Genomic DNA, 21,299 nt, shown 5'->3' with positions numbered 1-21,299 from the left:
TCGTCCGGACCGCGGTAAACAATCTGCAACGCGGTGGCTTTTCGTTTATAGAAGCTGACTGTCGCTTTGATCTCGGTGTTATCGCGGCACTTGGAGGGTGGAGAGGGTAGGGGAGGGGAGGGGGGGGCCTGTCGGAGAGGGAGTCTGCGTTATTTCCACGGCGATTTGGTCAAGGTCGCGCAGACGGGCCTGCCAGCCGAATCTCCCTTCTGAGGCTTCGAAGGGAGGGCGTAAGGACAGGGACCGTGTGGGGAGACGTGGGGGGGAGGACCCACAGGGTCATCGCTGGGTGTTATTCTGTACGACGACTCATTAGTCCCGAGCGTACCCTCTCTGGCTCGCCTGCTAATGGAGGAATTTGGACTGTCCGGCCGAGGCAAAGGGCATCCCGTCGTCCCGGTGGGCCCGCCCCCCCCTGCCCCCACCCGCCCCGGCGCCCTGTCCTCGTCTCACTCCACCGCCCGCCTGATTGCGTCCTTCTCCGTGTCCTTGCAGAACACCGCCTGCTAACCAGCGCGACTGCATAGCCTCATGTTAAGGGAACTGCGCTTGTAAATCAGAGGTTGCCGGTTCAGATCCCCCGATGGGGCACTGCTGTTGTAATTTACTGTTTTTTTTTTTTTTTTCCATTCATACTTTTTAAATGATGTTTGTGACCCAAAGTGTTTGAACGATTGTCTAAAAATGGCTCTTAATCCTATGAGTTTAAGAAATTGTTGCTTTGCACAGAAACAGTTTCCACTGACAACTGCCATTTAGAATTCTGAGAGATGGCACTGATTGACAGGCAGCCCTGGCAGCCAATGGGAACACTTGGCAATTTGACGTCATTTGTGGAGGGTTGGCCTTGTCGATGGAAATCCCACCACATGGCAGTTAAGACCCAGCTGATTGGTTTAAAGTGTGCTGATTTTCATTACTGCTGAAAGATGGTTTCTAGCCAACCAGTGGAGACATCAGAGTGATTCTGATTTAGTTTTGGCTTTGAAATAAAACTGAGTAGTCTGACAAAATGCCTGCCTGCAGTTAAAAATCCACCTAAATCACTCAACTCAATGTTCTTGTGATTTGGCAAAACATTAATTTGTACCATGATATTCAATCCCCGCTTTAGTTGAATATTGGGTTAAAGATTGGCCTTGATAACGGTTTGGCCTGGATCGCTTTCGTTGCCGTATCAGTCATAACGCAAGTTGGCGAGCAGAATTGAGAAATTGAGAAATCTTGTGCCCGCATTTCCCTCCCCTGCCACTGAACCTTAGTCACCCGGGAGTGTTGCGTGAGAGAGAGAAAGCAAGGCGAAGGGTTTTGGTTAGACATGCTAAACATTTGTAGCTCCGCCAGTGTCGGTTGTATCCGAAAGTTGACTGACAAAACCTGTTCATTCGCTTTCGTCTCGGATGCATCATGTTTTTCCCGGAATAGAATTGATTTTCCCTGTAGCACTGCGAGATTCAGCCTGACCTGTGGGACACGTTTAAGATAAGGAAAGCCGCTGACCTTAATGGTGTTGTGTGCACCTTAATCCGTTAGGGGAATGTAGCGCGCTTTCTCCCGCCTTTCCAACGTGGAAACGAATCACACGGGAGCGTCTGCGCGCTAGGACTCTGTGTGATTGACAGGTCTGGATCTCCCCACGAGCCCTAATTGAACCCAGACGATTGGTGGTTTGAGGGAGGCCCTTCTGAGGTTAGCTTTGGCGTTGCTAGCGGTCGTTACCAGTGTGCAGAGTGCCTTTACTGAGCTCTACAGAGAGAGGCGCGTGCAGATTGTTTATTATTATTTGCCTCGCTCAGTTGATGGGCATTGTGGTAAGTGGGTAATTAATATAGTCTTCCCTGGTGCTGGTTTGACCTTGTAAGACTGCGTTTCCTGTTGGGCTGACGTTCTCCATTTGTCTTAATGTTGATAATCATGATGTAATTCCATTGTCAGGTGAGATGAATGTATTTGCTCCCCCCTCTCTCCTTGGACGTTTAAATGCCTTTTTTTCCAGAGTTGGAGTCAGCTGCCCTCTCGGTTAGCAACCCGCGCTGGGCTTCAGTGTTTTTGAAGGCGCGCGTAAAGGACAGATGTCAATGAGATGCGTCTTTTCGCGCCGTGGTTTTGCAACAAGCTGTGTTTCCACTGCTGTCTTGGAAACGGAACGCTTCTGCTTTATAGAGATTTCCCAGAATGCGGACCAGTACTGGTGATTTCCCAGGAATGCATTTACACCTCCTAATGACTCTATATTAGGAGGACCCTATATGTCTTAACCTGTGTGAGAGGACTTAGTCGTACGTAAATGCGAAAAATGAAGAAATAGCCGGTCAGACCATGAAAATGAAGGTTCCTTATTCACATCCCGGGATTTTTAATCAGTCAGATCAACTAACGCTTGGCAAGCGATTCTCTAAGAGGGGTCGCATTTTTAATTAAATACATTTTCAGTGGGACACCTGCTCATGGATACTAAACCGTTCGTGGAAAATGAAAGTGGTGCTCACACTGGACGAGTTCAAGAATAGGACAAATGGCAACAAGCCAAACTTGCGTTGTTAAAATTAGTGAAACAATTATGGTACAACTTTAGCACATTTATAACTACCATAATTGCTGTATTGGATGCTACAATCTGTAAAAAAAAAAAAAAAAAATGTATTTTTTAAAATGTAATATCTAAAATTTGGGGGAAAGATAATCACACTTCTCCATCCCTACACAGATTGGAGTGGAGGTGGAGTGGAAGAGCTGCCCATGCCCGACTCAGAGACGGCGCCCCCCGGTGGCGTGGAGGTGGAGGACGAGCCGTGGGACGTGGCGGCCCGGCCCATCCAGATCGTGCTGGCGGACGAGGACGACCACAACTTCGAGCTGGACGAGCACGCGCTGGAGCAGATCCTCATGCAGGAGCACGTGCGCGACCTCAACGTGGTGGTGGTGTCCGTCGCCGGGGCCTTCCGCAAGGGCAAGTCCTTCCTGCTGGACTTCATGCTGCGCTACATGTACAACAAGGTGAGGGACCTTGCAGCCTTTATCACTTCAATTTTCATGTCACAGATTGGGCTAGTCTTCTCATTGGTCTGGTTCATCGATGCCCATATCACCATGGAAACGCTTCCTCTTCTGTGGATCATGGTGAATATTAAGATTTAATCAGTGGCTTTAAGACCGCTTATGGACTGTGCAAGAGCAACGCTTGCGGAAAATAATGAAACATTAAAAGGAAACGTAAACACGCGCTGTAAGAGAGAAACCTGGCAACATGAGGCTCATATGCTTCATAATCATCGATTGTCAATCAGTTGTAATGTTCAATTGCTGTTGTACAGTGGTTTTAAAAAAGGCAAGATGTGTTCTCTGAAATCATCAAGGATTTGTGATCCGCTAGAGAATGTCTTGAGAATCGTCCACATTAGACATGTCTTTGGACTGTGGGAGAAAACTGGAGTACCCAGAGGAAACTTGCACAGACTGGGAGAACAAGGTCAAGCCATTCCACATCAATTTTAAGAGAAATTCCAAGCAGAGTTTCAGTTAAGAGAGTTTTTGTTATGTAAGTGAAACCATACAGGCTGTGCTCATACCTGACTTTCCAGCGTCACATAGCTGTGGAAATGAATGTGATGATCAGGTCTGTGCCTGTTGCATGTTGACGTGTATTGGGTGTGTGGACCTGTGATATGAGTCATGTCCAGCAAACTGGCAGAAAATGAAATTGACTGACAACAAACACTGAGTCTGCCTTTGTTCGCACACTGCCAATCTGGTTTAGGTTCTGGAATGTTCCATGGTCTCCATTGCATCGGCATGAAGCCTTTTGTTGATGTACAAAATGACCGGGTTCTTGGATAGTCTACATTTGCAGAAAAGCCCCTTTTTCGTTTGAGGTTTTTAAAAAAAATGTATGTACTTATTTATTTTGTTTACGTTTTCCATTCTGGCTCGTATGTCCTACAGGGCTCGTTTGGATGATTGATTTCCACCCAATTCCCCCAAAAAACGCAGGTGCCTCTGTCTGGGTGGCAGTGACGGGCCTGTGCTGCGCGTCGGCGCGTTCGCGGCGCGGGTTCGGGGCGGGTCGGCCCGGTGGGTCGGCGGGCGGGGCGGGACGGCGTGATCGCGTGTCTGTGCTCCTGCGGCAGATGGCTTTCATGCCGGGCGATACGCATTTTGAAAGCGCGACGAGGCCTCTGGGCCAGCAGGGGGGGGGCGGTGTGTCCAAAGGCCGGCTCCGCCAGCGTTCCGCCTGAAGATAAACACCTTTCCGTCTGTGGCTGAGACACGCGTCCCATTTTTGTGCAAAGTCACGGCGTGTGGGTTTTTTTAGTGGAGTACAGAGACAGGCCACCACATCCTCTGAATACATATGGAGTAGGCCTTGGGCAGTATGTGCCACAAAATGACTGTGTATCAATGTACACAATGTGTTCTGCTTGGAAAACTACCTGGGTCAAATACTGCAGGTGTGTGCTGTCCAAAATGGAGGGAATAAGCTGTTTTCCTTCCCAGAACTGGTCTTGTAGTTTGTGAATTTGTTTCTGTTTTTCATAACACCTTTGTGAAGTTAGTCATAACATTTTGATGTTGATAATGTGGCGTCTTGCGTGTCCTGAGGGGAAGTGACAGTGGGACCACCGTCTCGCGGGGTTCCTGTTTTTTAAAAGCTGCTCTCCGTTTAAAAAGACGGGACCGATGAGCGGGGGGCTCGCGGTGGCTCGGCACGCTTTACGAGCGGCCGTTTCTCGTTATAGGTCAAGTGGCTCGGGAAGCGCTATTTTCGCTCTGGCGCTAATGCTGTGAAATGAGCCCAGATTTACTTTTTTTTGGACGGTGACGCCGGGCGCCCTGCTGCTTTTTTCGGCGCCCTGACGCTTCGCCGTGACGCGTGGGTGTTGAGGCGAGAAGGCCTGACGGCGGACGTTTTTGTTTGAGCCGGGGGGGCTCGGGTTCCGGAAAAGTCCGTGAGCCTGGAGCTGCAGCTGTGACCTTCCCTGTCAGTGAAACGCCTCCAAAACATGCTAAAGTCATGCTAACATTCTAAGTACATGCTAACATGCTAAAAACATGCTAACATGCTGAAAGTACGTAGCAACAGTCTTAGTCTACTATTAATGTGCTGCATACTAAAGCCTCATAAAGACAGTTCATCAGGGCACTGGCTGTACAGTAGAGCAGGTTGTAAATATTTACTTAACCGTCACGTTATTTGCTTGGTAAATTCCTCGTTTTTTTAAATATCGTGATGTATGTGGACGTTCCCTGAAAGAATTCAGGGCTGGCTCCTTCCCGAAGCAGACTGTGGTTGTCTCTCACAGGGTTAAATTCGACAGCTGTCTGTTCAGACACCCTCACTTAATCAATCTCGCTCGCAGTGGCTGCTAAATCCGTTGCTGAACGCTGATATGGACATTTTCCTGCTGATGGTTTTAAGAATGTGGCCGTCGTGCACAACATTGAATTTTGCATAGAAACCGCCTCAAATTAGCCATCTATGTGGAAAATACAAGTTTTTCTTGTATGTTTAAAAAAAAAAAAACACACATGAATAAATGATGCCCTAAAAGCAAATGGGAAGTAATCTACTCATATCCATCCATACATTATTTAACCTGCATGTGCCTGGTGCCACAGGGAGAACATGCAAACTCCACACAGAAAGGCCCACGGCTGTGACTCGAACCTGGGACCTTCTCGCTGTGAGGCGACGGTGCTGCTAATTTCTCTAATATCTAATACAAATGTGTGTGAAAAGCACATGCTTAGGAATGGTCCACTGTTGTTGCTGGTGTGGGAAGTAAGATTCAGTTCCCAAATTGGCCGCAGATTGCAGATTCTTTCATCTAAACTACCACCGTGCTGCAAAAGACGAGAGACATTTAAAAAAAAAAAAAAATGCGTTTCTGCAACATCCATGTAACGCGCGAGTTGACTGGGGCGTGAGGAACAGACGCGGGCTGTGGGTGAATGGATATCGGAGGATGCCGGTGTGGTCTAACTGTGTGCTGTGAGCTTCAGTAGAAGCGGTTGTGTTTTCCTGTGTGAGGTCGGTGCGTTCCGACTGCAGGGGGTGTTTCTGCGTCTCCTCGGTCGCGGGCCGGAGCCGGGGGTCTGATTGGATGTTCAGGTCTGTACCGCGGTCGAAGCGATCGTTACGAATCCACGGAGCGATTGAGCAGCCCGCGCGGCTTCTACGTGTAATTAGTTTCATCCTGGTGGGTCCCCCCTCCCCCCTCCCCCCCTTGTGCCCATAACTGCTACTGTTCACCTTTTGTTGGAAGATGCAGAGCTGTCATTTTGAAAGTGAATGTGAATGGCCCTGCGTGCTTCTCAGTGGCCGGAGCGGTGTTGTGAAACGCCTCGATTTGCGTCAGGCAGACACTTTCACTTTCATTACCGAAATCAGCGCGTGCACCTTTAACTTAGTTCTGTGTTCTTGTCCAGTAAGACGACCTATTCTTATAATGCCATAGTGCAGTGTTTCTCAACCTCGATCCTGATTGATTTTTGTCAGTGCCAGTCTCTTGATCAATACACGCTGTGGGAAATCTTGTTCCGCCTTTCTCGGGTGGTTAAACTTGTTTTAACGCGACGCAGGTTTGGCTTGTTGTCACTTGCTGTTGGTAAACTCCCTCCATGTCACACGGATGGTTTCAGATTTCCATTCTCACCGAACAGGACCCAGCTGATTCCACCTGTCAGTTCGTAATTGAATCGGTTAAAATGGAAACACTTTGAACTGGAATCAATTGCCGTATACTGCATACAACATAGAACTGTTATTCATTTCGTTTTTTCTAACTGACTGACCTTCCATTCCAGGGATGTGAATATGGGACATTTGTGTAGCTCTTTCTGGCAAAATGTGGCTTGAACAGAGTAAATTGCCCTTTAATTGACTGTAGAACTGTCTAATTGAGAACAATTAGCAGTTCATTACAATACAGAGCTTGTTATTATGGCTGGAACAAAAACCAGCACACACAGTAGGTTCCCAGGACCAGGGTTGAGAAACACTGCCATAGTGGATGCTGCTCTACCTCAAGGGTTCTTGAACTCCGCCCACCCCCAGTGACATCACAATCCCCCTGTGCTAGGCCACGCCCTGTCTGAGGCCCAGCTGTTCCCTGTTGAGCTGTAGGCGAGTCCTGTGATGAATGGCCTTACCTAAGCTCTGCTAATGCTAGAGCGGTACTTCCAGCCCTGAGCGGAGCTTCAGTCACGCCTTCTCTGTACCTCAAACCTGTGTGATTGGGCCTTCAGACGCCTCCTACGCCCTCATTGGCCAGGTCAGGGTAAAGGGGGTGTGGTCATTGTCAAGGGGTGGGGTTATGGCAGGTAGCTTGTTATCCAAATACACAAGTTAACTGGAGCCTTTCACTAGGTGTATGGTGTTGGCACTGAAGAGTGGTCATATGGGAGGGACTTGGCGATGTTGACACTTCTATGGCCCAGTGGTAGATGAGCAAGCAAACTGCGTAGCTGACTGAAGGCACAAACTCATTCAAGCTTTTGGCTCGAGCTGATTGTGTCCCCTGGCCCCTTTCAAAGATGATCTGGCTTTAACCAATCATGCGACTGCTGACACCACGTGACCTGGGTGTAACCAATCATCAGGCTGCTGACACCACAGGCGACCTGGGCATAACCAATCATCCCACTGCTGACACTACATGTGACCTGGGCATAACCAATCGTCCGACTGCCCTTGTCGCAGAAGAGGCTTAACATTCCAATCTCTGAGCAGCAGTGCGTTTGTGTGCAGTGCATACATAGCATTTTAAAATGCAGACATGGATATTTGTGGTTAGCTTTTCAGGATGTAGAGACCAACTGTGCAGCGTTTTCCCCGAAAAGTCCCCAAACGCCTAAACGTGGTAACGTTTTCAAAAGGGCTATCCCACAATGCCTCATTACCATTGCGTGCGCACATTCATCCAAGTGAAACTGCATTCTGCTGCCCACTAGAATTTACAATCCGTTCTTTAGCGGAAATCTGAAATTAAGAATGCAAGGGATTCTGCTGCTGCCCAAAAAACAATACTGTACAGAGAAAAACATACACTTTCACCGTCAGCTAAAACAATGTTTTCACCCAAATACGAAACCGGGAAAACATTTCACACAGCTGCTATTGCAACCACCCCGAGCCAAGTGGTTGAACACAGTAGGTTTTGCGTTTGTTTTTTGTTTTTTTTTCCTTCCAAAATACTTTGAACGTGAGGTGGGAAAAGTATGAATGCTTTCATGATGCAAGGAAAGAAGTACTCTCCTTATTTTTCATTTGTTTCCGCCGGTTTCCTTCCTGCTCCTGATTCTGCGTGAGTAGAAGGCGTCTCCTGAGTTCCCTGAAAATTTGGGACCTGTCAGTCACGGCCCACGGATGCGTGTAAAATTCAGTTTTTGGCCCCTGGTTATAATCTGTGTGACCTGGTCTTCACACGCATGCGTTTCGGACGCGTCAGACAGAATTCGCGAGCCCCTCTCCCGTTTGGCACACCTCTGGAATCGGGACCTAAAATGTGTGCCGAATCTCTCCTCGCGGCCGTTTCTACCTGGTCCTGACCAGCTCCTTTCTGTAAACACTACCGGCGTCTCTGGTTATTCGTGATTACCTTTCCCAAGGTTCCTGTGTGAATTTGCATATAAATTGCCATTTTGTTTTTATAAATGGCCGAGCTGCCGGCCATTCTGCTTTTAAGTACACTGGTGCCTCTGACCTCCTAGTTTGTGTTAGAAAAGTTTTGTTTGAATGGTTTTCTCAGATAAGATAAAACCATCGAGTGAAAGCGTGGAATGAATATCTTTTGATGATATTTTGAGGTTGTGTTTTGTGTTCTTGCTTCCTGAACGATATGATAAAATCTGCCGACCTTTTTGCTTTTTGCACCGAAAGGAAAGGCAGTATTTTTTTGTTTTTGTTTTGTTTTGTTACCTTGTTCTTATAAAGCAGTCTATTGGAAGGAATTTGGGGGATTTTATTTTATTTTTCATAACGTTTTATTCCATTTGATGAGGGCGCACGGCTGACCTGATCTGGGTGATGCCCCTGGAGTGCAGCGGCTTTGGCGATTAATGGCTGCTTTTGTTCCTCCCTGAAAGGCCCTGTTTGTTCTGCTCCGAGAGGTTTCTCAGTCCCGTTATCTCAGGGTTCTGCGTCCAAAGTGCCATTAAGGAATGGCTGAGATCCAGACTGGGCTGATCTACTGGTGCTCTGCATCGTCTGGAGTCCCCACTCACACCCCACACTCCCCACTGCCCCCCCCCCAGCCACCCCTAAGCCTACACTGGAGTCAATCAATCAATCAATCAAATTTTATTTATATAGCGTATTTTACAACAGTTGTCACAATACGCTTTACAGACAGCCCTAGCCTAAACCCCCACAGGAGCAAGCCTAAGGCAACAGTGGCAAGGAAAAACTCCCTGTGGCAGATGGGGAGAAACCTTGGAAGGAACCAGGCTCAAGGGGGAAACCCATCCTCCTCTGGTCGGCTCAGGGTGCCGACTGGTGACCAGCATGTCAGCCAGAGTCCCACTGTCCCCCAATAACCCTGAACCCTTACCTTACACTGGAGCCCCACTGTTCCCCCAATAACCCTACACTGGAGTCCCACTGCCCCATCCCTGCACTGGAGCCCCCGCTGTCTCCCCCTAACCCTGCACTGGAGCCCCACTGCCCCCCCCCCCCCCCCCCCCCCCCCCAACCCTACACTGGAGCGTGTGCGTGCGTGCGTCCGTTAGCTCCAATGCTTACATTATCACACACGTACAGCTGCCCTGTGTTGCTCTACTCCACTTCCAAGATTGTTTAGTATGGAGCAGAGCGGGCTGTGGTTCTGACGGGCTTTAGCATCCAAACTCGTCTCCTATTCCAATCACCGTTTGATAATGCGCCCCAAACTTACCCCCTCCCTTCCAGCACCACTGGATTACCATCCATTTATATTCATGGGAAATCCCCCCCCCCCCCCCAAAACAGATTTAACAGCTACAAAAAATCTTTCCTGTGTGAAAAGAATATTTAATGAATTACTTTTTTGCCCCTGGACCAGGCGCGGCACAAATGAACTTTTGATTGCAGAGGAGACTCTGAATAGGACAGAATAAATCAGCTCTTTGAAGAATTTAGCGCCTTTATTCGGGCAGTAAATTGCGATTATCCGTCCTCTTCTCTGTACGTATCTGAAGGCGGCGTTTGAGGGACGCACGCCGAGCACCCATCTTCCCCGCCGAAGATTTCCAAAAAACTGTGCCTGATTGTGACAACTGCCTGTGATGCGAGATCCCAGTGTTCCCGGAACAGTGGCTCTCTAGTGCCCTCCTGTGGCACGGTTGCAAATTGCCGCTTCAGTCAGTCTGTCCGTCCGTCCTACTTTTTGTACAGACGGTATGTCACACTGGCAGACTGCTTGCTGCAGGCGTTTCCAGCGTGTAGCTTTATGAACAGTGCGACTAGCACAGTAGAGTGCTGATGTAGACTGCAGGGGACAGGTGTGTTGTACTGTACATGAGGCCAAAATAATTTCTGCTTCTCCTTCGGTTTGGGGGAAGGTCTTTCTGACACTTGGGAGCCTGGAAGCTGAAAGCTCTGCTGCTGGTTTTGGTCTTGGAAATTTTGGCATGGTCAGATGGGCACATCTTGTGACTGTAATGTTCGATTTGGGTGATATGTGGAAATAAGGTCACTTAAGTGTGCTTGTCTGAACCTGTTTAAATGAAAGAATTTCGATTTCCAGTCCTGGAGGGCCACAAGGTCTGCAGGTTTAACTCCAGTCCTGGAGGGGGCACTGTCTGGGTCTGTCCCAGTGTAGCTGTCTATAACACCACCTGTAGGAGAGGCAGATTCATTGATCTTTGTTCTCCTGAAACCCTGTCGTCTCTCTGTCCCGATTTAGACATCCGAATGCTGGCTGGGGGGTAGTGAAGACCCCCTGACCGGCTTCACCTGGAGGGGGGGGTGCGAGAGGGAGACGACGGGGATCCAGGCGTGGAGTGAGGTGTTCGTGGTGGACAAGCCCGACGGCAGCAAGGTACGAGCCCTCTTCCTCTTCCTCCTCCTCCTCTCCATTTAATCTACACTCTGCCTCTTGGGGTTTGGTTTCAATTCCATTCCAATTCAGGAAATGAATTTTTTGTGAGGGGGGTTGAGAAATACTGGCATTTTATTTGAGGTTTTGAATTGGATTTTGGTTCTACCCCTAACATCCTATCCGTGCTCTGTGTTTTTATAGCACTCTTCACACACAGGGATCCCAGGGTACTGAATGGTTTACTGAACACTCTTCTCTTTCTCCACACTGCTTTTCCCTTCCCTAACGCCACACTCCCCCCCCTCCTCCCCCCCCGGCCGCACACAGCTTTAATCTCTGAAGGATGATCTTGTGTGCGTACTGTAGAGACTGGGGTGGAGGCAGCTCCGGAAAGCGAGCCTCTGGGAATTAATATTTAACGAGGCCGGGGAGCCTGCGGAGTCGCGCCCTGTGACTGTGTCAGGTGGTCCGCGCGCCCGCGTCGCGGAAAGACGGCGTGCGCTCGCCGTGTTCCGTGTTCCGTGTTTCGACCGGGGGTCTGTGTGTCTCCGCAGGTCGCCGTTCTCCTAATCGACACTCAGGGAGCCTTTGATAGTCAGTCAACCATCAAAGACTGCGCCACCGTGTTTGCCCTGAGCACCATGACCAGCTCGGTACAGGTGAGCACCACACACAAACTGTGTTAGGGTTCAGGCTGAGCACCATGACCAGCTCCGTACAGGTGAGCACCACACACAAACTGTGCCACAGTGTTCATTTTTAATTATATTTAAAAAATGCCATATTTGATATCAGTGTTTCCAAATGCACCAAAGCTGGAAAATTAAGGATAGAAACCTCTTAAAATCACATGTAGAACAGTGTTTGATGGGATCCTCAGCCCTGGTCTTGGAGAGTCGCTGGGTCTGTTGGTTTTTATTCTCATTTAAAACCTGCAGTTTAGACACAAGATAACAGGTGAGGTGAGTTAACTGTGTAATTACCAGTTTTAATCGATAAGCAGCCACAGAGTAATTGGAAAATGAGCAGGCCCTGTGGCTTTTCAGAACCAGTGATGAGAAATCCCTCTTAGGACTGAGTGTCTGGATTTGCACAAACCGACCTGTTGCTCACGCTAACCCTGAGGGTCTTTGATGCTTGGGTGAGGAGTTTTACATGCACAGGGACGCTTGCTGCAGCTATAAACAGTTTCTTTGCAGGCTAATTTAGCTGAAGCCCTCAACCACAGTTTCTGTGTGTGGAAACCTCAATTGGTTTCCTGTATCCAGAACCAATTACTGTATGTAGGAAACTGGGTTTGGAGATCTCCTGAGGCATTAGAGGTCTTGATTTAATATGGTTAACTGATTCATGTTTGATGTCTTTCAGGTCTATAACTTGTCCCAGAATATACAGGAGGATGACCTTCAGCATCTTCAGGTACTTCATTTAATGATGTGTTTTATAACGTGCATCTCTGAGCATCTGCAGGTGTCTGTAGATTACTCTGAGTGTGTGTGTGTGTGTGTGTGTGACGGGCTGTTTTCACAGCTGTTACGGTACGCCTCTAATCTCCAGGTGTTCGTAGATTATACTGAGCGTGTGTGTGGGGTTGTTTTCACACCTGTAATGGGACACCTGTAATCTCCAGCCGGAGACGGGTAGTCCTGGAGGAGGGGTACGACTGAGTGAGAGCACCCTCGATCTGTCCATGTTATTTTCCATTCCCTTTTGTTAAATTTTCCTGTTTTTGATTTTTCCCTCCAGCTCTTCACGGAGTACGGACGGCTCGCCATGGAGGAAATCTATCTGAAGCCCTTTCAGGTGCGTACGCTGGCGCTGCCTCATCACTGAGCCCCAGACGGGCTTAACCACGCCCCGTCCAGCCGCTGCGTCCTGGCCGACTGCTACACTGATGCGGGCAGGCTGCAATTCCCCAAATGACCACAGGGGGCGAATTGCACACTGCCCTGCAGGATGGCCAGCCAGTCGGCTTTGGTGCAATAGGGGAATTCATTCTGTGCCGTGGGACTTGTCAAAGGGCAGTGCTCTCATCCTGATACCTCCCCTGTTTGGAGGTTTTATTTTGTTTTCAGGGTATCCATTACTATCGGTGTTACTCCAGTCATAAAAACTAAGTGTCCGTGAGTCTTTGAGTTAGAGTTTTCAGTCGATGCGTTCGTAAAAAATCTGCTACAAAAGGGAACAAGGGAAACGTTTTTGTGTGTTTATTCAGCGTTGTGGCTGTGTTTTTCACGCACTGACTCTGTGTCCCCCCCCGAACAGACCCTAATGTTTTTAATAAGAGACTGGAGCTACCCGTACGAGCATAATTATGGATTGGACGGGGGGAGGCGGTTCCTGGAGAAGAGATTGCAGGTGAGTTGCCTCATCCAGCCGGGGGGATTCTCACACTTTTAGGGAAATGGGGGGGGGGGGGGGATGTTAACATGTCACCGGTGACTGTCAGATCACAAGGGGGGGGGGGGGGGGGGGGCGTGGGCAGAAGGTCTTTACACGGATTTAAACAAAGCGGTTTCGGCGGCTTCTGTCGGGGGAGCTCCCCCCCCGCCCCCCCAGGCTGATGAGGTTTTTGAGGACGCCTCTCGCCACGAACCGTTTGATCCCCCGCCGCCGATACGGAGCGCTCACCTGTGGCGGAACGGCTACGCGGTACAGAACCGCGAAAAAAAACGCTCGGAATGTAACCGAGGCGACGGAGGAACAAAGGACAGAAGGAGATAACCCTTTGAGCTTCGTTGTGGAAATTGGATCTTGAGGACCAACGGAAGCTGCACTGATTTTGAATAAGTGCACACTGGAAGAAAGAGGAAATGACACAGTGGACCGGCTTCATGCGTGCATCCGAAATCCTTTCTTTATACCCAGGGGTGCGCAACAAGGACTGATCCGTTTCAGGATTTTGTGCCAAATTCTGCTCTTAATTCTTTAACTAGCTCATCTTGTTCTGACATTTGCATAAGCAACAGCTACAGCCACCAAGTGTATCCTTGTAATTTTACTGTGCTCAAGTACAGTAGTGAACAGAAGCTGTCCCTAAAACTAAAACTAAAAGGTAATTGGTTGGAACAAAATCCAGCGCGTAGACCGACCTTCCAAGACCGGAGTTGTGCACCCCTGCCTTAACCCTTCAGACAAAGCTTAAATCCTGCCGATGCCTCATTGTTCATTTTAATAAGGATAAACCGATTTCATTTCCAAAGAATTAAAAGCGCGGTGCAGATGTTTATTTGCGTGCGGCAGATAAACGCGGCTCATCTATTAATTAGCCTTTTAAAGACCGTAGTCTGGAGGTGTGCGTTTAACGTCCGACTAAGTGCTGTCTCTCGCTTTTTCATTTTTCAGATACCTATTAACTTTTCCCAGGAAAGTTCATTTTAATATTGCGGTGCCATAATGACGTTCATTACGTTAAGTGATATGAAATGATAATCCGCCGGTGAAGAGCGGGTAATTTCCCCGAAAGTGCCCCCCCGTGTGTGCGGTGTGCGCCGAGCGTAGCTTCATCTGCACTTGACATTTTGTTGAAGGAGGCCGTCCAATGGCGGAGGCTGTTTCGTGTGCGTTCTCTATTCCGCATTAGTGGCTGGCTTATCCTGCCAAGGCAGACAAAAACCCTCTTACCGCCAGCGATAGAAGGCGTGGTCTACCTGAGAATCGGGTGCGCTTTGGTGGAGAATTTTGTGACCTTAACAAATGATTGGATACTTGGTGGTAGAGAGGGTGTGGTCTGACGGGGAGGGGTGGGGATGTGGGGTTTGGGGTAACGTGAGTGGGTTGTAGGATAAGCCCCCTCCCCGGTTTCTCTTGTCCGAAGGTGAAGCAGAACCAGCACGAGGAGCTTCAGAACGTCCGGAAGCACATCCACTCCTGCTTCTCCAACATCGGCTGCTTCCTGCTTCCGCACCCCGGCCTCCGGGTCGCCACCAATCCCAGCTTCGACGGCAGGTTAAAAGGTGCGACCCTCTGACCTCCGACCCCCGACCCCTGACCCCCTGTGCCTTGCCCCACCACTTTGGCCTCGGCCTCGGCCTCCGACTGAATTTTGAATCCGAAACTCAAGGTGAACTTGTGGCAGTTGAGCATCGCGTAACTGTGGGCATCGTCCAGGGGGAGGTCGTGTCTGAACTGGACTGTAGCGACGCGGTCGGGGAGCTGGGCGTGTGACTGAGAGAGGGTCCCAGCTGGGGCTCTGCTGTGGTACCTGTGAGCGAGGCACTTCATCTTAATTGCTTCAGTAAATATCCAGCTGGGGTAATTTACGAAAGCAGTTCAGGTTAAGCACTTTGGATTATGTATGGGGGGGCGGTGGGGGGGGGGGGTAGTGAGCTTCATAAATCACTCTGGATACGAGCGGCTGCTTGAATGTAAATGCGCTACATGCAAAACAAAGAAGGCACACTGCTGCTCTGAGAGATGTTTTATTTGAGCAGAAATTGCAGTGCACGTGCACTCGCACACTCACACTCTCTCTCTCACACACACACACTCACACACACTCACACTCTCTCTCTCACACACACACACACACACACACACACACACTTTCACTCACGCTTTCACTCACACACACGCACACTCGCACTCACACCCAGAGGAGGGTCAATTGAGTGAATTGTCGCTGCCATTTCGGCTCAAGGCGAATCTTTCCAAATGGCGTTTCACACTTTATTTCAGGCTAATGAAGGGGTAAGCTGCAGCACTGTGACGGCTCATTTGAGCCGGAATTATTATTGCTGTGCTCCCTCCTCCAGCAATTTAAAGGAAACGCGGCCATTTAAGCAAATTCATCATTTCTGTCTCAGAGCACTACACGAGTTTTGAAAAAACGATCTGTTTAACACGAATAAATTAGGTATGACCGCTGGACTTTTTGTCACATTAATCAGCGTCTGTAAGATCCTGAGGTTTTTTTTTTAACAGATGCTCAAATGAAGATCTGGGGGAGAGTATTGGGGATTTGACGGAGAGGTTTTTGCTGCAGATATTGACGACGAGTTTAAGAAGGAGCTGAAGCACCTCGTGCCGTTGCTGCTGTCCCCGGAGAATTTGGTGGAGAAAGAAATCGGCGGATCCAAAGTCACATGCAGAGATCTTGTGGAGTATTTTAAAGTAAGTTAGATGAAAGTTGGATCGCTTTCATTTTCTTTTTTTAAATTCTATCTATTGAGGACTGAAATGTTTTGTTTTTTTTCTCTTCTAGGCCTACATCAAAATCTATCAAGGTGAAGAATTGCCTCACCCGAAATCCATGTTGCAGGTGTGTTCCATTTAAATAAACGTGTTCCTTACTGTGCCTCCAAAGGTCAACAGCAACTGCAGACCAGTTACCAAGTCTGTTGGAGTTTATTGGATGTCTGGTTGGACGTGTGTTAAAGATCTTCAGGTAGGCTTTGTAGAAGTGAAGGGAAATGCTAGCGCTAGGCTAACCCCTCTGTGTTCCGCTGTTGTCCAGGCGACCGCGGAAGCGAACAACCTGGCCGCCGTCGCGGGAGCTAAAGACGCGTACAATAAGAACATGGAGCAGGTGAGCGCAGCGGGGCGGAGCCGCCAGCTCTTAGCCGCCAGCTTTGAGCAGCTCGGTCGGCCAGGTCACCGATGGTTGGAAAACGTCTGTTGCTAAGAGCTGGAAAAACCACTTGGTGAATATCACACTACCAACAGCTTTCTGAGTGGTGGACTGAAGGGTGAATTGATTGGAAGATTCAATGGCTAATTGGTTTACCGATTCACCACTTGATTGGTTGACTGGTTGTGGTGTGTGTGTGTGTGTGTGTGTGTGTGTGTGTGGTGGGGGGCAGGATGGGGGGGGGGGGGGGTTGGTTGATTGGACTGCTTAGTTGATTGATTGGCTGCTTGACTGGTTGCTTGGGTGACTGGTTGCTTGGCTGGCCGGTTGATTGGCTGCTTGACTGGTTGCTTGGCTGGCCAGTTGATTGGCTGCTTGACTGGTTGCTTGGCTGACCGGTTGATTGGCTGCTTGGCTGACCGGTTGATTGGCTGACCGGTTTCATCGGCCGGCTGACTGGTTAATCATTCCCGTCGGCGCGTCCCCAGGTGTGCGGCGGGGACAAGCCGTACATCGCCCCGGCGGACCTGGAGCGGAGCCACGAGGAGCTGAAGGAGTGCTCGGTGCGGCAGTTCCGCGCGGTGAAGAAGATGGGCGGCGAGGAGTTCTGCCGGCGCTACCAGGAGCAGCTGGAGGGCGAGCTGGACGAGGCCTACGCCAACTTCATCAAGCACAACGACAGCAAGAACATCTTCTACGCCGCCCGCACGCCCGCCACCCTCTTCGCCGTCATGTTCGCCATGTACATCGTCTCCGGGGTGACGGGCTTTGTGGGACTGAACACTGTGGCCGCGCTCTGCAACCTGGTCATGGGCGTGGCCCTGCTCTCGCTCTGCGTCTGGGCCTACGTCAAGTACTCGGGCGAGTTCCGAGACCTGGGCACCGTCATCGACAACGTGGCCGAGACCCTGTGGGAGCAGGTAGGTGGAGCCCGGCCCAGCCTCGAACCCCCGCCACGTTCAAATTTTATTTCTTTTTTAAATGTTCCTTATACTTTTTTTTTATTTTTTAATTGATTCCTCTCTCATTCCCCCTCCCCTAAGTAGTATGTGTAAACTGAATCCCCCCCACCCCACCCCATCTCAAAATCAGAGGTGGAGAACTTTGTCATAAGCACTTTTGCACTCTGACAGCTGATGGCCAGAGAATTTTCCGCCATATTAACTGTGATCTTCTCCAGTCGCGCTTGCTTCCTTGAAAATGTGTAAGCCACTCGTGTGCATGTATGTAATTTGTCATTGTCATTCTGCCCTTATTCCTCCCTGTTTGGATCCACCGCCCACTTGGGTGTGATTTCTGATTTCGTCACGAAACCCCCCCCCCCCCCGTCCTTTCAGATCGCAGAGTCCGTCTCACCACCCGAATGATTTCAGCACCCCACGATCCGCCGTTTCCCCCACGCTGACCTGTCTAACGGCCAGTTCAGATCAAAAACTCCTCAGCCGAACAAGACCTTTTGTTTTTCTCCCCAGAAGTTCTCCAGAGCGTGAACGACTCCGTTTTAGGACATCAGCTGTGATTGGCTGATTGGTTTGCCGATTCAGCAATTTATTTAGCTGATTACTGTGGTCGTCTCAGATTCAGCACATCAAATTTTTCTCAACTTATAATTGTTGTGGGAAAAGGTTGTTTAATTAGTTAATTCTTGGTTTTAGACTATGTAGTCTTTACTCGGCAACATTCTAAGATTTATTTAGTTTTTTTTTTTTAATTGCCAGTCTTGTCTCATATGCTCTTGCAGTTTTTTTGATCTGAACTGGGCCTGTCTTGTGTCTCTTGCTGCTTTTCCTCCTTCCTAATTTCCTGTTTCTCTGTCCGCTGTCTGCTCACACAGAGGACTCCAAGAAAGGTGAGGGAGATTTTTTTTTCCCGCCCAATCATCCGTCGGCTCCTCCTCGGTGCTCGACTGTTCTTGTTTCACGGTTCATTTTGAACTTTCACGCAGGTGCTGTTCTGCCGCTAACCTCCCGCAATTCCGTTTTTTAGGTGTTTACCAAACTCTTTGAGCTGGCGAGGAGTCGAATCTCCTGGCGCTCCTTCTTACCGGCACAGAGAAAGAGACTGTCCTCAAACAACAATATCAAGAAGAAAAAATAGCTACTACTACTTTTTTTTTTTTTTCTGGTCTCAATTTTATTTTTGTGCGATTATTTTTCCATTTTTATTTAATTTAATTTTTCGTAGTACATGGTCGATAACCATGCTGGCCTAGATTTAATCTGAAATTGTTTTACCTGGGTTGCACACTACAGGTTGGCACCTTCAGCTTTCATTCTTTTCCACTCTTTTTGTACTGTGAGGGGACTGGTTTGGTTGGGGGGGGGGGGGGGTTGCTGGCATGTACAGTCATATTTTTGCATCACATTTTCAGTTCACATTTCAGCTGTCTCTGTCTCCACGTTTCCCTTAAACGCGGTGATTAATAGGATGTGTTGCATGTGTACGTGAAATCCTCACTTTCTTTCCCCTTTCTTTTTGTCCGCGATCATGTTAAATTTGAGTGATTTATCTTTTTTTTCTTTCCTTTTTTTCCTTTTCCTTCCACTCATTTTGGTTTCTTCCATCTCCCTCTCTCTCTCTCTCCCTCTCCCCCCTGTCTGGAATCCTCTCCCTCTCCAGGTGTTGAAGCCTTTGAGCGATCACTATATGGAGGATAACATTAGGCAGAGTGTGGCAAACTCCATCAAGGCCAGTCTGACCGAGCAGGTGACGCAGCACGCCAAGTTAAAGACAAACTGACCGCTCTCCCTTCTAGAGAGAGAGAGAGAGTGCGAGAGAGAGCGCGAGCTCGTATTTTAGGCCCACGAGCTGCGCCAACCAAAGTTTACACACCCTCTGTTTTAGCTTCACCGAATTCCGCCTCACCGCATTGGATGATGCCCCTCCCCCTCACTCACTCGCACGCATTGCAAGCGTGTTCCCAAGTCGCATCTCCCAGAATCAGGACCTTTGCTGTGGCGAAGCGGTGTGTTTTGTAGATTTTTTCCGCCCCTCCTCCTGTTTTTGAAAATGTGTGTTCCTAATTAAGGGTTGCTGTCGTAGGTTTTTTTTTTTTTTTTTTTTTTTTTTTCCCCCACTGTCATTTTCTACCATTTTCTTTGTTTTAAATTACACCACTGCATTGATTTTTATTTCAGTGCTATTTCAGGGAAAAGGAGACTTTGTTGCTGCTTGGTTTTGACCTAGCCTGTCTGTCTCCGGTCTTACTGCACCGAAGTGAATCTCTCTCCCAGTATCCCATGTTATACCCACCCGCTCGTGTGAGCAAATGGTTCCGTCACCGTAGTAACGCACATGGCAACAACCGACTGAAGACACAGTCCAGACGCAGCGGTGCTTCCCGTTAGCTCTGGACGAATAAAGCACGATAAAACTGGCGTACAGCGCAGGCCACTCGATGCGTTTCACCTCTTTTCCACCTCAGTTTACAAACGAACATTTCAAACAACTGTTAACTGCATTAACTCCTCGTTAACGTTAATCTAGCTAGCTAATTGGTACACGGTAACGGTAGCTATTGAACAAAACGTACGGCTAGGCTAATTGAATTGATACTTTCCCAGTTTCTACGGTGAGTATACGGTGTGGCAGAAGCAGTGAACGCAGTGACGTAGGCACTTTCATGACCTATTTATAAGCAGGCCAGTGAAGATCTGTGTGATCCTTTTTTTTTTTTTTAGCCAGGCTGTTATATGAACAACGGTCCGTGTACCAGGCAAGGTGTAGGAGTGAATTGGACATGGGGGCCATTTTCCAAAAGCTGCTTAAATGCTAATTTCTCGAGACTTAAGGAGAGGGTAGCCTACTGATCTACGTGTGGACTGACGATTGAAGTATATTAATTTAAAGATGTGGGGGGCCTATAGAAGCTCACAGCCTAGCAGTTTTCAAAATGAAACTCCTGTGGGGGAAGTGATCTTATTATTGATAGGGGTGGGGGTGGTGGGGGGTTCCTGCTTTGGACATGTCCTGCCTGCCCCCCACTCCTCCCACCTAGGCCCTTACATCCCTGGTGCCAGTGTTTTAACGCTGCTTGTGTTCAGACCCCCACAACAGAGGTGAAGACTTTTGAAACTGTGCATTGCCTTTGTCTTTCCTTTTTAAATCGACTGACCTGCCCTTAGTGCATAATCAAAGCTGTCCTAATCTGACTTACAGCCCCTCCCCTCTCCAACCCCCCCCCCCCCCCCCCCCCCCCCCCCCCTCAAAAGCTATGGCAATTTCCACAATTCCATCCAAAACACCCCAGTTTTGTGTGGTTAAATTTTTTTTTTTTAATTTTTTTTTTTAATCAATCACAAATTTAGGGCATGTATATGATATAAATATATAAATATCATTTTTTTGTATACATTTTTGTAGTTGGACAAAAAACAAATCCAGTGGTTCTGTGGTAGGATGAAGTACAGGTTATGTAAAGGAATGCTTGTTTTTTGTGGATTGTCACTGTCAGGTTGCATTTCTTTTGATATATTTGTAAATTTAACTGCTCTCAAGCACCGTGATTTCACCCCTTCTAGCCAAGCATCTTGGAATGTCAGTAAGAGTGTCTTGAATTATTTTGTCTGTCTTCTGTTGCATTTTAAAGTTATTTTCTGTAATTTATTTTCAGTACAAGATTAAAACGAACTACTATATATTAAGTGATATAATTGATTTAAAAACTGCAATGCACAACCCTTAAAACGATGCTTCTTACAGGAACTTTTTAAAGG

General features: G+C 48.5%; 1 protein-coding gene across 4 annotated transcripts in view; it reads left to right on the top strand.

The window, feature by feature from the left end:
* The window catches only part of LOC118220992 (atlastin-2-like), a 30,315-nt gene extending 9,985 nt beyond the window's left edge, over positions 1–20,330 (top strand). For 2 of the 4 annotated variants that reach the window (XM_035405524.1, XM_035405527.1), the window contains exons 2-15: positions 2,708–2,997; positions 10,881–11,015; positions 11,570–11,674; positions 12,384–12,434; positions 12,762–12,818; positions 13,281–13,373; positions 14,833–14,971; positions 16,000–16,127; positions 16,219–16,275; positions 16,471–16,542; positions 17,073–17,504; positions 18,419–18,433; positions 18,571–18,836; positions 19,204–19,324. In XM_035405524.1, coding sequence (XP_035261415.1) covers positions 2,708–2,997; positions 10,881–11,015; positions 11,570–11,674; positions 12,384–12,434; positions 12,762–12,818; positions 13,281–13,373; positions 14,833–14,971; positions 16,000–16,127; positions 16,219–16,275; positions 16,471–16,542; positions 17,073–17,504; positions 18,419–18,433; positions 18,571–18,681 — 1,685 coding nt within the window. In that variant the 3' untranslated portion in view covers positions 18,682–18,836; positions 19,204–19,324. Of the gene's footprint in view, positions 1–2,707; positions 2,998–10,880; positions 11,016–11,569; positions 11,675–12,383; positions 12,435–12,761; positions 12,819–13,280; positions 13,374–14,832; positions 14,972–15,999; positions 16,128–16,218; positions 16,276–16,470; positions 16,543–17,072; positions 17,505–18,418; positions 18,434–18,570; positions 18,837–19,203 lie in introns of all 4 variants that reach the window. The other 2 variants (XM_035405526.1, XM_035405525.1) reach the window with 2 other exon arrangements.
* The last annotated feature ends 969 nt before the right edge of the window (positions 20,331–21,299 follow it).

The sequence above is a fragment of the Anguilla anguilla genome, chromosome 2 (genome assembly GCF_013347855.1).
Source record: "Anguilla anguilla isolate fAngAng1 chromosome 2, fAngAng1.pri, whole genome shotgun sequence".
Lineage (NCBI taxonomy): Eukaryota > Metazoa > Chordata > Actinopteri > Anguilliformes > Anguillidae > Anguilla > Anguilla anguilla.
The sequence above is the reverse complement of the archived record's forward strand: the minus strand, read 5'-3'. Positions and strand labels throughout refer to the sequence as shown.